Source organism: Schistocerca gregaria, chromosome 6 (genome assembly GCF_023897955.1).
Source record: "Schistocerca gregaria isolate iqSchGreg1 chromosome 6, iqSchGreg1.2, whole genome shotgun sequence".
Lineage (NCBI taxonomy): Eukaryota > Metazoa > Arthropoda > Insecta > Orthoptera > Acrididae > Schistocerca > Schistocerca gregaria.
The window spans coordinates 6,287,795-6,302,239 of record NC_064925.1 but is presented as its reverse complement, the minus strand read 5'-3'; the positions used below and the strand labels follow the sequence as shown (position 1 = coordinate 6,302,239).

General features: G+C 42.5%; 1 protein-coding gene across 4 annotated transcripts in view; it reads left to right on the top strand.

The window, feature by feature from the left end:
* The window catches only part of LOC126278187 (protein croquemort-like), a 717,452-nt gene that overhangs the window by 455,269 nt on the left and 247,738 nt on the right, over positions 1-14,445 (top strand). Inside the window, exon 1 of one of the 4 annotated variants that reach the window (XM_049978098.1) lies at positions 4,681-4,808. The exons of the other annotated variants lie outside the window; for them this stretch is intronic. Coding sequence (XP_049834055.1) covers positions 4,773-4,808 — 36 coding nt within the window. The 5' untranslated portion in view covers positions 4,681-4,772. Of the gene's footprint in view, positions 1-4,680; positions 4,809-14,445 lie in introns of those variants that run through there. 4 annotated transcript variants of the gene reach the window in all.

Genomic DNA, 14,445 nt, shown 5'->3' with positions numbered 1-14,445 from the left:
AGGACTCGAACCTCCGCTGGGACCAGCCGCACAGTCCATGACTGCAGCGCCTTAGACCGCTCGGCTAATCCCGCACGAGGCAGCTTTCCGAATGGTTTTAAAGTCTTACAAAATTGTTTCCTACACTTGCTGCTTTTGTCAGCTAGCGGTTTCTGTATCAGTGGATACAAGCACTACAGTCGTTAGGGGTACGACGGGAGAATACCTATGCGCGCCCTCATCCCATTTTTTGCTCACGGCCTTTGTGTAGGTTGTATGGGAAGGAGGCAGTTCCACGTTAGTTTTTTAATACCTGTTCTCCAGCTACAGCCAACAGTGTTTTTGGAGAACAATGACGCTCATCGTCCAGAGACTGCACCTCAAATGGGCTTAACGTGTCCTACAACACTACCCTGCCTGTAAAGCGCTGATGTTACGTTCTGAGAAGATTTCGAAGATTTGACCGCGCGTCTGTCTAATGGACAAAGTTATCGGACTACAATTTTGAATTTCGTGAAATTAACAGATAAATCAAATGGACTTTAACCTTGGGAGTCAATGAAAGTAGCAAAATCGTAAATGAATAAAAAATGAACGGTCGCCCGCCGAATTAGGCACATTAATTTGGAAATATATGTTTAAGAAAATTGAATATTGGTTACTGAACTTACTTTCGTTGAGATTTCCCTTTGAATAGTAATCAAGATACAAACTGACACAGCGCACACACCAGTAAATTATAGGGAATAGTTTTGCACCAAGCTCATACTAATGACAACTACACTCAAAGGCACTACTTAATTAGATGCTGAAACGTTACTGCATGAAGTGCAGAACTAAATTTGTACATGAGGCCCTTTTGTCTTAACTGACATGACAAAAATAAATAAATATGAATAATGTCACAAATACAATGTTTAAGCTCCTCTACACATACCCATTTTCCTTGGGAACAGTAATAGCTTAGTTATTTCCTAATAAGTGGAGAATACGATGCGGATGCATAAACTAGTATAGTTTCACTAGTCAATGCTCTCTGATTATTTCAGTAGAAAAGACTAATTCAAAAAGCTAATCATTCACTTCACTTGGAGTAGTTCATAATTTACTTTGAAAGACAATGAAATACAACACTGGGCTTAATTAACTTCAAAAAAGGAACCATTCATGATAAAAATCAAAACCACACTATTTTTGAAAATGAGCACAACTTATTTGCCTTTTTATCACCTGTTAAGCAGGTATTCAAGACAATAATATTTACACAATCTTGCACTGTACTCTTACAAAACTATATTTTGTAATAAACTAAGGATACATCACCAAAAGCCTCTCCAATTTCACTTTTTTGGTTTTAACTTTAACTTTTACTCCTTTTATATTAGAAGAAAATCCCTTTTAAACACTTGAATGCAATAATTGTTCATTTAAATCAGGATACTCTGTTTTAGTAACACTTAGGTAAGAACCCTTCATGGGTTCATGGTCAGGGTAGAAATAATGGTTCCGGACACGGGTTTATAATGATGTGATTATTATTAAAGCAACACACAAATTATCTGGTCCATGCCCATAGTCATTCAAGAACATGTGAAGTTAGTGAAGCAGAGGCGAAAATTAGTGGCAAGCGGCATGGCGGCTAACTGACTCACGGCTCTTGATGTTCGAATGCTCTATAAAATCTTTTCTTGGCGTCGGATTTTCAACATAGTAGAGCCAGTCCTTTATGCCGATCCTCATCCAAGGCAAATCCTTTCTAGAGCGGCTTCGAATTGCCTCTCTTGTACCGTCGAAGTGTACCGTGGTACGGCTAACCACATATTGCGTACCGTTCACACAAAGGAGACGCTCAGTTCGACAGCCAGAACCACCTTTTACATCGCGCCAATCCACTTCCGTTGCGGGAGGACTTCCCTACTCCTCTTACATGTTACAAATACAAGTGCCCTAAGGATGAACCAGCTTTCAATAAACATTTTCCTTTTTATGAACATACACATATTATTGTAATTTATCATTTTAACATATCCTTTCGCTTTTTTTTTATAATGAAATTACCCAGTTTTCTTGCCATATTTCAAGGACTTTAAATAACAAAGAATAAACACTCCATAACTGCGGATACACAGTTACATAACGTAAACCTACTTCTAATCGATATAAGTGTTACAGTCTGTTTCACTTACGTATCGGTTGCGCTGAGCTGTTTTACGCCTGCTTGATGCATCGCACTCTCCCTGAGTCCTTCCGAAACATTTAATTTTTCCATTTGCCTTCCTTATCACATTTCAAACCACTTCATATCTTTACCCTCAAATATTAAAACGATGTGATGCGCTTTAGATGTTTAGCACTAACCCTGTAAACAGAAACTATCACGGTAGTTTCCATTGTTCAATATATTACACTGTTTTTATCCAGATTTAAAGAGAGCAGATTTAAGAATATGTAGAGGAGACACTATCCAGTTCGTAATATCTAAACTTATTAGAACATTCCGTACAATTTCCTATTGAAGCACAATGTTTCATCCACATCTGCGGTGGACATCTTCACGGAGGGCTATAGTTTCTTCGACTGTCCAACAGACAGTTTTACCCGCTATCTGACTGATGTGAAGTTCTGTTTCCGTATGCTATCGCGCAGAGACGAGACGTCTCATGTTTTGAAAACAGGTTGGGACGAAACGTTGGGTGCCGGCGAGGAATTCTTCCGACCACGGAGTAATACCGCAGAGTATTTTAGTAAGTGTGACAATCCGATGTGTGTCCGCAAATGTAAATAATTTTTTTTTCTCTTCCGACAACGACATTGTTCCGTGCTTCATCTGCGGCGCTTTCTGGCGGTTAACGTAAATCTGTTAAATGCCATTCGCTTAATATTTCGAAACGCTGAGTGAAGGCTGGTTTCCAGGTCAGGCGTCCTTGTAAGGCGGGCGAGACGGCCCCTGTCGTATAGAGCGGAACACACAACACGCGCTACGAGTAGCACAGCCGAACCCGCTTTCGGAACACACCGCGCTGGACCCTGTACCCCGTGACGCACGTGGGTTCTGTTCCCTGCACTGATTTCGGGCGAACAGGCAGGATGGCAAAGTACTTCGGACGATGAGCTCACCTTCCGGGGAGCGACAGTAAAATCCCCCGTCTGAATCTAGATTTGCTTTTTGCGTGGTTCTTGCAAACCATTTCAAGTGAACACGTTTTCACGCTAGACCGTCAGGATTGACAAGAGTGCGATGAGATTACTTGTTCCTTTCTTTTTAGCTACTGATAGCCCAATCAACATACGGACCACCGTAAGCTGAAAGAAGTGTGAAAATTCTTCAGAGTCAGTGATGTGTAGGTATTTTTTCATCCCTTTTTTATACATTTCTTTACCTTTCCTTTTAAAAATACCATGTGATTCCGCAAGTCTAGCAGGTGAGACATTTTTTCTGCGGTCTAATAGTATCTGAACGTACTTGTCACATATACTGTCCTACCACAAAAGGACCGATTAGCAAGGAGCTGCTTGTAGCGGCGTATTAATACGGGTTCGTTTTCCTCCACACGATGTCAAACGTTTCGACAAAATCGATCAGCTCGTTGAGAGTGGGTGAGGGATTCGACGCAGAAGTGGTCTTAAGTTTGGCTGGAAACGTGTCGACTGTCTTACAACGAAGACGATTAGACCGGTGATCCGATTTTGTACGCTCCAAAGTTCCTCGTGCGGTAGCCTTCTCAGTAGAAACCATTTATGTCCACACAGGACTGTATTCGTTGCTTCTACTGCTCAAAACAGAAGCGCGAGTTAAGCAAACCGCTTGTCCGTAATCACTGAATTTATTCCAAGAAGTGGTAACTTACACATACTAAGCAAGCAGTCTTAGGGAAGAAAAAACAGCAGGTATCTATTTCGCCCACAGCTACTAGTTCATCTACATCTACATCATACTCCGCAAGTCACCTAACGGTGAATGGCGGAGGATACTTTCGGTACTAGTTTCAGAATTAATGCTATTACTCTCGTTCCATTTGTGGGAAGGTAGTATTACGTTTATTATCGCTAGCAATTAATTTAATTATTTTCCTGTACACACCCCAAGGACACGTACAGTAAGATGATTATGTTACACGTAAGCACTACTTAACGAAGCAGAGACTTCACCACATTGATGTGCTCACGAATTCTGTTCCTATGAACTTTTACATTTTTTATTTATTCACTGTCCTTGTTTACCGATTAGCTTATTCTTTGTAAACTGCTCACACTTTCAGAATGGCGCTCGAATATTTCTAATTCGGCTTAAGGTGCACGATCGAACTGCGTCAAGTGCTGCGCTTTAGTGTTTTTTTTTTGTGTGTGTGTTCATTCTCCTTCACAGTTAGCAGATCCGATCGAATATCGCAGATACACTGGATCGTAAAATAATTAATGAAATACATCAAAGTTGGACGAAAAGGTTACTGTCTCTTACTCAGAAGCGAAGTGGTACTATATGTTCCTCGTGGGGAGTACCTAGTGCAACTGGAGGGAATAGTGATGTCGAAAATGACAGCTTGACCTAGGGCTATATCCATTCAATGGAGCACGTCCAGTCGCCACACGAGCGTCGGCTATCGAGAATTGCTAGCAATTTTCCTGGAGATCCCCCCCCCCCCCCCCCCCCCCCTCCCACCGCCGTCAGCCAGTGTGGTTCAGAAGGAGGGGCAGGGACTAACTCGTCATTCGTGGCCAAGTGGGTACGCCGTCAGCGTGTACACTTCAGTCTAGTGCAGTGCGGTGCAGTGTGCATAGGCAGGGCAGGCAGCATGGGCGAAGGGCGTGCTCTCTGCTGTTCCTCTGTGGTGAGTCTCTCAGCACACGCACCCGAGCTCCGAGTGTGGCTGCTAAACCACGCGCTATGCTGCTGTTATGTTTCTGAACGACGTTATTTTCCCAGTGTGATGTGCTACCAGTGCCAGACATAAGCGTTATTTCTGAGAACTGAGTATGCGTTTAAGAGTAGACTACTTTTACCACTAAACTAGTGCATCATGGTGTGTTCATTCAGCTGACACGCAATATCCTGGGGTCGAGTGACCAAAAGGAGTCATCACTACAGTCTTTGAAGTGTTAAGGCATGTGAGTCCTCGTTTCTGTTTTGCAAATGTCGACCGTACATTTTCTTTTTAATACCTCGTTTATTTCTTGTGTGTGGTGCCTTAGATCACGTTCACTAGACCAGCATAGATCTAGTGGAGACAGCGATCCACCAAGGAGAACTATGCTTCATATTGTGACGTATACTGTAGCTGCATCTCTTGGTTTTTAGGGAGTTTTTGTGACAGACTGGACTATAGCAGTCAATCATATAAGGGTCAGGCTGTAACGTGATAGTCTCGATGTGTGTTGCCAACATATGTCATGACAATCTTTTTGTATACATTACGCAATCCAGTTATATTTGTATCCCTCATCAAAACCCATAATTTTCCACCGCTCTTTAATATATTTAAGCCTTTGTATACTCGAAAGCTTTAATAACAGGAGCATTTAGGTCTCGAAAACCCTTATTTCCGTTGATGTCATGTTCGTTGAATTTTGTTTTGCTAATGTTTTCGTGTTAGTGGCGTCAGCGGTCGGTCATTTCTTAAGGCTCGCAATCCCTGCCAAGCTAAGGACGACATCGGAGTATCTATGCAGTACAAAGCTTGTAGCTAACGCTATATTACGTGCTATAGTTTTTGAGTTCTCGTGTAATTTAGAGAGTTGCGGTATCAGAAGAAAGGGGAAGAATGTTGTTTCATACGTTTCTTCGATGTGTTCTAAAAGTGAACAGAATCGTTAATTAGCTTCGCCATCCCATAACCCAACTCTCACCTCTCACCCTAACCCATATCTCGAGAAACGTTACACATCAGTATTCCATCATATCTAAATGTTTATATTTACATTAGTTGGGTTCGGGAAACATGTCAACGAAACTGTTATCTTCCGACCAAAATTAAATCCCTCGCTGCGTTGTCAGTGTATCATCTGAACCTATCTTCCAAACACTAACATAGGCACAAAATACTGCTATTCTTTTGTTTTCTTTCTGTTTGCGTGTGTATGACGCCACAAGATACACCATCACGTTTCGAGACGAAGCCGACATTTAATACCGGTAGGTTCAGTTGACAGAAATTTGTGACAAGGGAAGTTTATTTTTTCCGGGAAATAGGTTAACCAGGCACCATGAATGGGCTGTTGAGTAACCAGATACTTGTCAGGCTACTAACAGATCGTTATTCAAAAGCTTTGCGTGACGGTAACTCCTAGGTTATATACATTTTTGTTTTTAATATCCTGTTTCAACTCCAATATTTCATTTTCCTCACCATCGACATTCAGGGCTACAATTCCATTTTCAAGGGCTGCTTTCAGGACGTAATATCTCCTTCAGCGTGTGTTCTTATTTGGCCAGAGAATGTTCACCTAGTTCTTGGAAACGAACTAGCAGATCCGAAACACATTTCCTTTTGTATTAGTTAGGTATTCAACGACTCCAGCTATCTTCTGTACCTTCAGATAGTAAAATTAAGTGTAGGCGCCGCGTGTCTTCTACGTGAAAAACTCGTTTTCGCTAGACTATGTTGGTGCGAGCAGATATTCGAATCGAATAGATGTATGCCAGGATATTGGCAATGCTTCCTTGGTGGTTTTCGTTAGCTGGGCTTTAGGTCGAGGTCTAAGATGTATTTGTTAACAATATTCCGGCTCCTACTGGTGAAGACGTCATCAAAGGCTACAAAAAGTATTTCCAAACCCAAAGAATTTCGGTAAGCCAAACTGTTTATACATATCCCCTCAACGACCGGTTTATTACGTAACCACACCGCTACCTAACATCACGGATTAACGCCCCGGTGTGCATTATGGAGCTTGTAGGGCGGAAGTACTGGCGTTCTTTGTTTCGTTTAGCACTATAGCCCGCAACTTGTCTAGTATCAGTCCTTTTTGTTTCCAGTTTAAATTCTTTTTCTGATTTGAATTTCTACGGAGTCTTTGTACATCCTGGCATAGTAATAACTGCACCTTGATAGTGTCGAAGAAACGAAATTGGTGGTTACCTGGTCCCGGCGGGCGGTCAGCTACTGTCGATTTATCAGTGCAGCGAGACAACTACTCTTGTCCTTTAAGCAGAGCGTCAATGCTTTTTTTTAGTAGTTCCCATGTTGACCTCTATTTCTATACCCTGCAAAGCACTGAAGTGAATGGCAGAGAATACTTCCCATTGTAGCAGTTATTAGGACGTTTACCCGCTCCATTCCTGTGTAGAGCGTGAGAAGAATTATTGCTCAAATGTGTGTCTGCAAGCACGTTGTAATCAATGCGATCTTGTCTCCGCGATCCCTGTGGGTGCGATACGCAGGAGGTTGTAGTTATTCTTCCATTCATCATTTAAGGTCGCTCCTAGAAACTTCCTAAGCAGGATCGAGCGAGGTGGCGCAGTGGTAGCACACTGGACTCGCATTCGGGAGGACGACGGTTCAATCCCGCGTCCGGCCATCCTGATCTAGGTTTTCCGTCATTTCTCTAAATCGCTCCAGCCAAATGCTGGGATGGTTCCTTTGAAAGGGCACGGCCGACTTCCTTCCCCATCCTTCCCCAATCCGATGAGACCGATACCCTCGCTGTTTGGTGTCTTCCCCCAAACAATCCAAATCCTAAGCAGGCTTTCAAGTGAAAATGTCACTATATTGCAATGTGTGCCAGTTCTTTCCAGCATCTCCGTGACACTCCCCCACGGGTCAAAGAAATCTCCCGCGACACACGTCTTTGTACAGGTTCAGTATCCACTGTTTCTCGTATTTGATACGGCATCCACATACTTGAAAGGTATTCTCCATTTATACTCCGCAAGCCACCTGACGGTGTGTCGCGAAGGGTATCTTGAGTAGCTATATCGGTTCTCCGTTCTATTCGAGTCTCTTATTGTTCGTGGAAAGATTGTCGGTATGCCTCTGTGTGGGCTCTAGTCTCTCTGATTTTATCCTCATGGTCTCTTTGCGAGATATACGTAGGAGGGAGCAATATACTGCTAGACTCCTCGGTGAAGGTATGTTCTCTAAACTTCAACAAAAGCCCGTACCGAGATAGTGAGCGTCTCTCTTGCAGAGTCTTAGACTGTAGTTTATCATCTCCGTAACGCTTTCGCGATTACTAAATTATCCTGTAACGAAGCGCTCTGCTCTCCGTTGTATCTTCTCTCTCTCTCTCTCTCTCTTCTATCAACTCTATCTGGTACGGATCCCACACTATTGAGCAGTATTCAAGCAGTGGGCGAACACGTGTACTGTAACCTACTTACTTTATTTTCGGACTGCATTTCGTTAGGATTCTTCATATGAATCTGTCTCGCACCTGCTTTACCGATGATTAATTTTATATGGTCATTCCATTTTAAATCACTGCTAATGCCTACTCCCAGATAATTTATGGAATTAACTGCTTGCATTTGCTGACCTGCTATTTTGTAGCTAAATGATAAGATCTTTCTTTCTATGTACTCGTAGCACATTACGTTTGTCTACATTGAGATTCAATTGCTATTCCATTTACCATGCGTCAATTCGCTGAGGATCCTCCTGCATTTCAGTACAATTTCCCATTGTTACAACCTCTCTATATACCACAGCATCATCCGTAAAAAGCCTCAGTGAACTTCAGATGTTATCCACAAGGTCATTTATGTATATTGTGAATAGCAACGGTCCTACGACACTCCCCTGCGGCACACCTGAAATCACTCTCACTTCAGAAGACTTCTCTCCATTGAGAATTCTAGATTGGGTCCCACGGGTCGTTTGTGAGCAGGTTAATTCCATTCTCCCAGTTTTCTTCCAACGCAGTTTTCCACCTTTTCTACCGGCAATTGAGTCTATATGATCGTTCCATTTCGTAGCCGCACAGATATCAACCGAGGTATTTGTATGAATTGACCTTTCCAACTGTGAGTGATATCTTAGTCATAGGATACTATTTTTTTCGTTTTACGAAGTGCACTAGTTCGTTTCTGCACGCTTAAAGCAAGTTATCCGTGACTTTGTCTCACACTGAAACCTTACCAAGACCTGACTTTTGGCTCATCTTCTTTCCGGCAATGCTTCATTGTAGATAACTGCGTTTCTGAGAAAAGACAGAGGTTACTATCATTATTGTCCGCAACGTGGTAATAAACATGAGCAGCCCAGATTCAACACATTCCCTTGGGGCAAACCTAAAGTTATATCTACATCTGTCAATGACTCTCCATCCAAGATAACATGCTGTGTTCTACCCATCGAGAAATCCTCAATCCAGTCGCAAATTTCTCTTGATAACCCATCCGATTGTACTTTATAATAAGCGTAGGTATGGTTGAGGACAAATGTCTTTCTGCAGTCAAGAATCATTACAACTACCAGCGTGCCTTGATCGAAAGCTTCCAGCATATCAAGTGAGCAAAGTGCGACTTGCATTTCACATGATCGATGTTTTCTGAATCCAAGCTGACTGGCATGAAGGCAGTTACTCTGTTAGAAATGTCTTATTACATTCGAGTTCAGAATATATTCTGAGCTTCTATAGCAAATTAATGTAAAGATTAGTGGACAGTTTTTGTGGATCTCCTGTGCTGCCTTCTTTTTTTTTTTGTAATGTGAGTGACCCGCGCTTTTTTGTTAACATTGAGCACAGTTATTGTTGGAGGGATGTTCGGTATATTATTGTTAAGAGGTCTGACACAACCGAATATTCCGTGTAGAATCTGGCAGGGATTGAATGAAACTCTAGAGCATTGTTCAGATTTAACGATTTGAGCCACTTGCACTTACACAGCGGAGAGAGACTTAAATTGGGGCACTATTCTTGGCTTTTCCTTTGCTAGTGATTAAAGAAAAATAGACACGTTCATAGGATTTTGTCGACTTGGAAAAAGCGTTCGACAATGTAAAATGGTGCAAGATGTTCGAAATTCTGATGGAAAACAGGGGTGAGCTATAGGGATTCAGAAGGATGTAGGCTGCAGTAGGTACTGGGAGATGAAGAAGCTATAACAGGATAGAGTAGCATGGTGAGCTGCATCAAACTAGTCTCAGGACTGAAGACAACAACAACAACAACAACAACAACATGGGGAAAGACGGTTAATATAAAACAGTCAATAGGGAATTATGAGAGTGGAAGACTAAGAACGAAGTGCTCGGATTAAAAAGAGTGAGAGAAAGGGATGTGGTCTTTCGCCCCTACTGTTCATTCTACATATCGGAGGAGCAATGATATAAATAAAAGAAAAAATTCAGGGTGAAAGGATACCAATAATAAGAATCGCTGAAGACACATTGCTATCAGTGAGTGGAGAATAATTACAGGATGTGCTGAATGTGGTGAACAGTCTGAGTACAGAATATGGGTTGGGAGAAAATCGAAGAAAGACGAAAGTAATGAGAAGTAGCAGAAATAACAGCGAGTAACGTAAAATACGGATTGATGGTCACGAAATAGACGAAGTTAAGGCATTCTGCTACCTAGACAGGAAAATAACCAGTGACGGACGGAGCAAGGAGAGCATCAAAAGCAGATTAGCACTGGCAAAAAGGGCATTCCAGGCCAAGATAAGTCTACTGATACCAAACATAGGCCTTAACTCGAGGAAGACATTTCTGAGAAGGGGGAGTAGTATTCTATGGTAGTGAAACATGGAGTGTGGAAAAACCGGACAGAAGAGAATCAAAGCATTTGAGATGTGGAGCTACAGACGACTGTTGAAAATTAGGTTGAATGATAAGGAATGAGGAGGTTCTGCGCTGAATCAGAGGGGAAAGGCATTTGTGGAAAACACTGACAAAGAGGAGGAACAGGATGATAAGACACAAGGTAATAACTTCCAAGGTACCAGAGGAGCTGTAGATGGCAAAAACTGTAGAGGAAGACTGAGGCTGCTATTCTGAGATCAAGAGGTTGGCGCAGGAGAGGAATTCGTGGCTGACCGCATGACTGAGGGTTAAAAAGAAAAAGCATATCTGCTTTTTGTACCCTCAATTAAATTTCCTTTCTCGTACGTGGTTGGACAAAACCTTGGCGATACTGAGAGCCTTTACGTACGACCGTTAACGAAGCACTTGACTGCATGTGGAAAAGGTTTTGCAAACCCCTGCAGCGACAAGATGTATTCAAATACTTGCGCACGTTTCTTGCGGGTTTAATCAACTGTCATAACTGTGTTCTCTTAGCATTCTGCTGATGCGATATGTGACTGTTTATACTAACTGTAAGAGAACTTTCCCTTCAGCTGGTTCTTTCCCACTAGAAGCTCCAGTTCTGTCAGGACGTAGTGCCATATTTATCTCAAGGAAACCATGTCCCTTGAAAGTGATTCTTACACGCCGGAGTCTTTACAGCGTTCGATGTTGTCTCGAGCATTAGGAGACACAACGTCGGGCACATGAACATGCCTAAGGGCACGGCCTAACACGCACCTACAATGGACTCACCAAGGACATTGAAGCATGTGCCGGCAGCCTTTACTTGGCTTCCGTACTACTTACAACGTGGGCCGTGGTGGCACACTGATGTGTGACGCAGCTCGATGCCAAGGTTGCACTGAAGGTGACAGATGGGTTCTGAGTTGGCACAACCTACGAATGCGATATGATAAGAGGTGTAAGTCTTCTTGTGGTGAATTTGATGGAATTTGCGATTATGGAACTCCTTCGGTTTCATATTATAATAGTAGCGTCACGATGACTTATGTCGGATGGCGTTGTCCTTTGATATTTGCCATTTTACTTATTCAGCTCGCTTCATCCGCTGCCAATTGCTATATAGTATTTTGTATGTTTTTCTTAAAAGGTTTATTGCATATGATTTGTTAAATACTATAATATCAGGTAGTTTGCTTCAATTACCTGGCAAGGCAGGGATCAGATACGCATGCAGTGTAGACATCAAATAGATTGGCACACCGTTCTGTGGGAATACGATTATTAGCGAGTTTTCTATACATATTTGGAGTATTCGCAGTTGATTTGTCTCCCCAGTATCAGGAACGTAACACCCAATAAGCTGTAGCACACAAGCGCATGAAACAGTGTGTTCTGTGATTTAGTGTTGCTATCTTTACGTAGGGGTGATGGCCTGGAATTAGGATTGGCATCCGGCTACATAAATAATCCGTATACGCGCTAAAGTGTCTCATCAGAGGCTAACCCTTAACCGAGGAAGCCAGTGAACCGTCGATAAAATAAGCCCGCTATCCAGTAGTGTTACTTACCAACCTAAACAACATGTTCTGTTCATTCCAATTTCCTGAGTATCATCGTGTGGCAATATAAGACTAGAAACTTCCTCTTTGATCTTTTCCAAAAGCAAGCACATACTCAGATAGTAATTACGAACACTGTAGTCAATGATGTCTAATTTAAAGTTGGGAAATATCTCTTTATAGAGCTTGGTTTTTGTTTCCGAGGGGTGCAGATACAGGTGCGTTCTTTGTTTTTATTTGGAATAGCTTATTTGATAACGATCTAGGAATGATAGCATTTTGTTGTTATTAACTTCAGCAAAACAAAATGGCTCTGAGCACTGTGGGACTCAACTGCTGTGGTCATTAGTCCCCTAGAACTTAGAACTACTTAAACCTAACTAACCTAAGGACATCACACACATCCATGCCCGAGGCAGGATTCGAACCTGCGACCGTAGCAGTCGCACGGTTCCGGACTGCGCGCCTAGAACCGCGAGACCACCGCGGCCGGCTAACTTCAGCAATTTTTGTCGCTACATATTGCTTTTCGCACAGGTTCCTGTAGTGAAATGCAGTACACGTCACAATATGTTTTCATTCTGTTATCTCTTTCTCACCCAACTATCTCCAGAAAGTTGGTATTAGTATTCAGTCAATCGAAGTTGTGCGTGGTGCTGTGTTTTCGTAATCAGCGGAGAAGAAAACTGAGCCTTCTGCATCCTTGTTTCTATTTTCATAAAGGTGAAGATCAATGAGCACGAAATTGCCTTTAGCATGACAGACCGTGAAATTCATTGAAAAAAAAATGGATCAAATGCAAACGCAGTTGTTAAATTTAAATGATGTAATTTATTGATTAGTTGTCGCCCTTGCAAACACAGAAACTTGCATTAGCAATCACGCTGACTTGGAAACTAAATTTAAAGTTCGTTTTTCGATCTGTTTATGGTGCGTGCGACATGATCTATAATACGTTAACAGGTGCAGTCATTTAGAGAGGGAGAGACAGGGAGAGACAGGGGGACAGGGGGAGACAGGGGGAGACAGGGGGACAGGGAGACAGAATCAATGAATGAATGAATGAATGAATGAATGAATGAATGAATGGCAGATTTACTTGGATTTTTTGGACACTTTGTTTGATGAACACATTGATCTGAACGGACTTCTTGCCAAGGCAGTTAAGAATTTTTATTGATCAATGTACAGTATCATAGTTCAGTGCGTCATTACGGAATTCTTTTTTTTTATAATTGATAGGTGGATTTTGACTGCATTTTAAGTAACTGCATTTGTCGGAGAACAAACTTCGCCACCCTGTCCTCCCGTGCCAGTGGGAGGGCATGTTGACACGTCGTAAGGGTCCTGATGACCTTGGTATTTTGCGTCCGTAATCATCATCATCATGATCGGTACTGTGCGGCAGAGAAAATGTTCCTCGGTCTTCAAAACGCCTTAAATGTGATTTCCTGGATTGTAAACGTTAGTGTTTGTCAGCTGATGCGGTTCAGTCATTCTTGGACAGCGTTTGTGAAATGTAGCGTTAATGACAAGCCATTGTGTAAGCAGGCTGGCTTAATATATAGACGGATTGGTAGTCTGACAGACGCAAGACTAGGGAAGGCGCGTGGCCGGGCGCTCTCAGTACGTTTTCAGTGTAGTCCACTTCGGCCCCTCACTCACTCTCGCGGGCGGCGTTCTTCATTGCTCGCAGCGACCGCCTGTTGCGTCACCCGCACTGAGGCCGCTCCGCCTGTCCTTCATGTCCCACGAGGTTTACGGCCGCTCGGTGGTCGGGTCCCCCCTGGACGCGGTTACGAAACGCACCACAAGACAGTACCGCCACTAAATGTGAAACAAGTGGCTATCAGTCCCATGTATAACCAAGTTCCACTCTGACGGTTCACCGAAGGAAATGATTTCTGAATCTCTTCTGTAAGGCTTAGTTGTTCGCTACGATATTATTGTCTGTTGTGTTGGTTCGTCGTTTTGGCGAAGATGAGTGAAGTGACCCGCGTCAAAACGTGTCACAATTTCAACATCCACGTGCTGGAAACTCGAGAACTTCATACTAAGATTGTTCCACGTCGACATCGATCTTTTATTCCTCTTTATATATTTGTTTAGTCGTTTATTCACATCGCAGTATGGCCATACTTCCTGATCGATGTGACTTAAAAAGTGCCGGTGAAATTTTAGTATCTCTAAAAGTAAAACAAGCGATCCACTCAAGG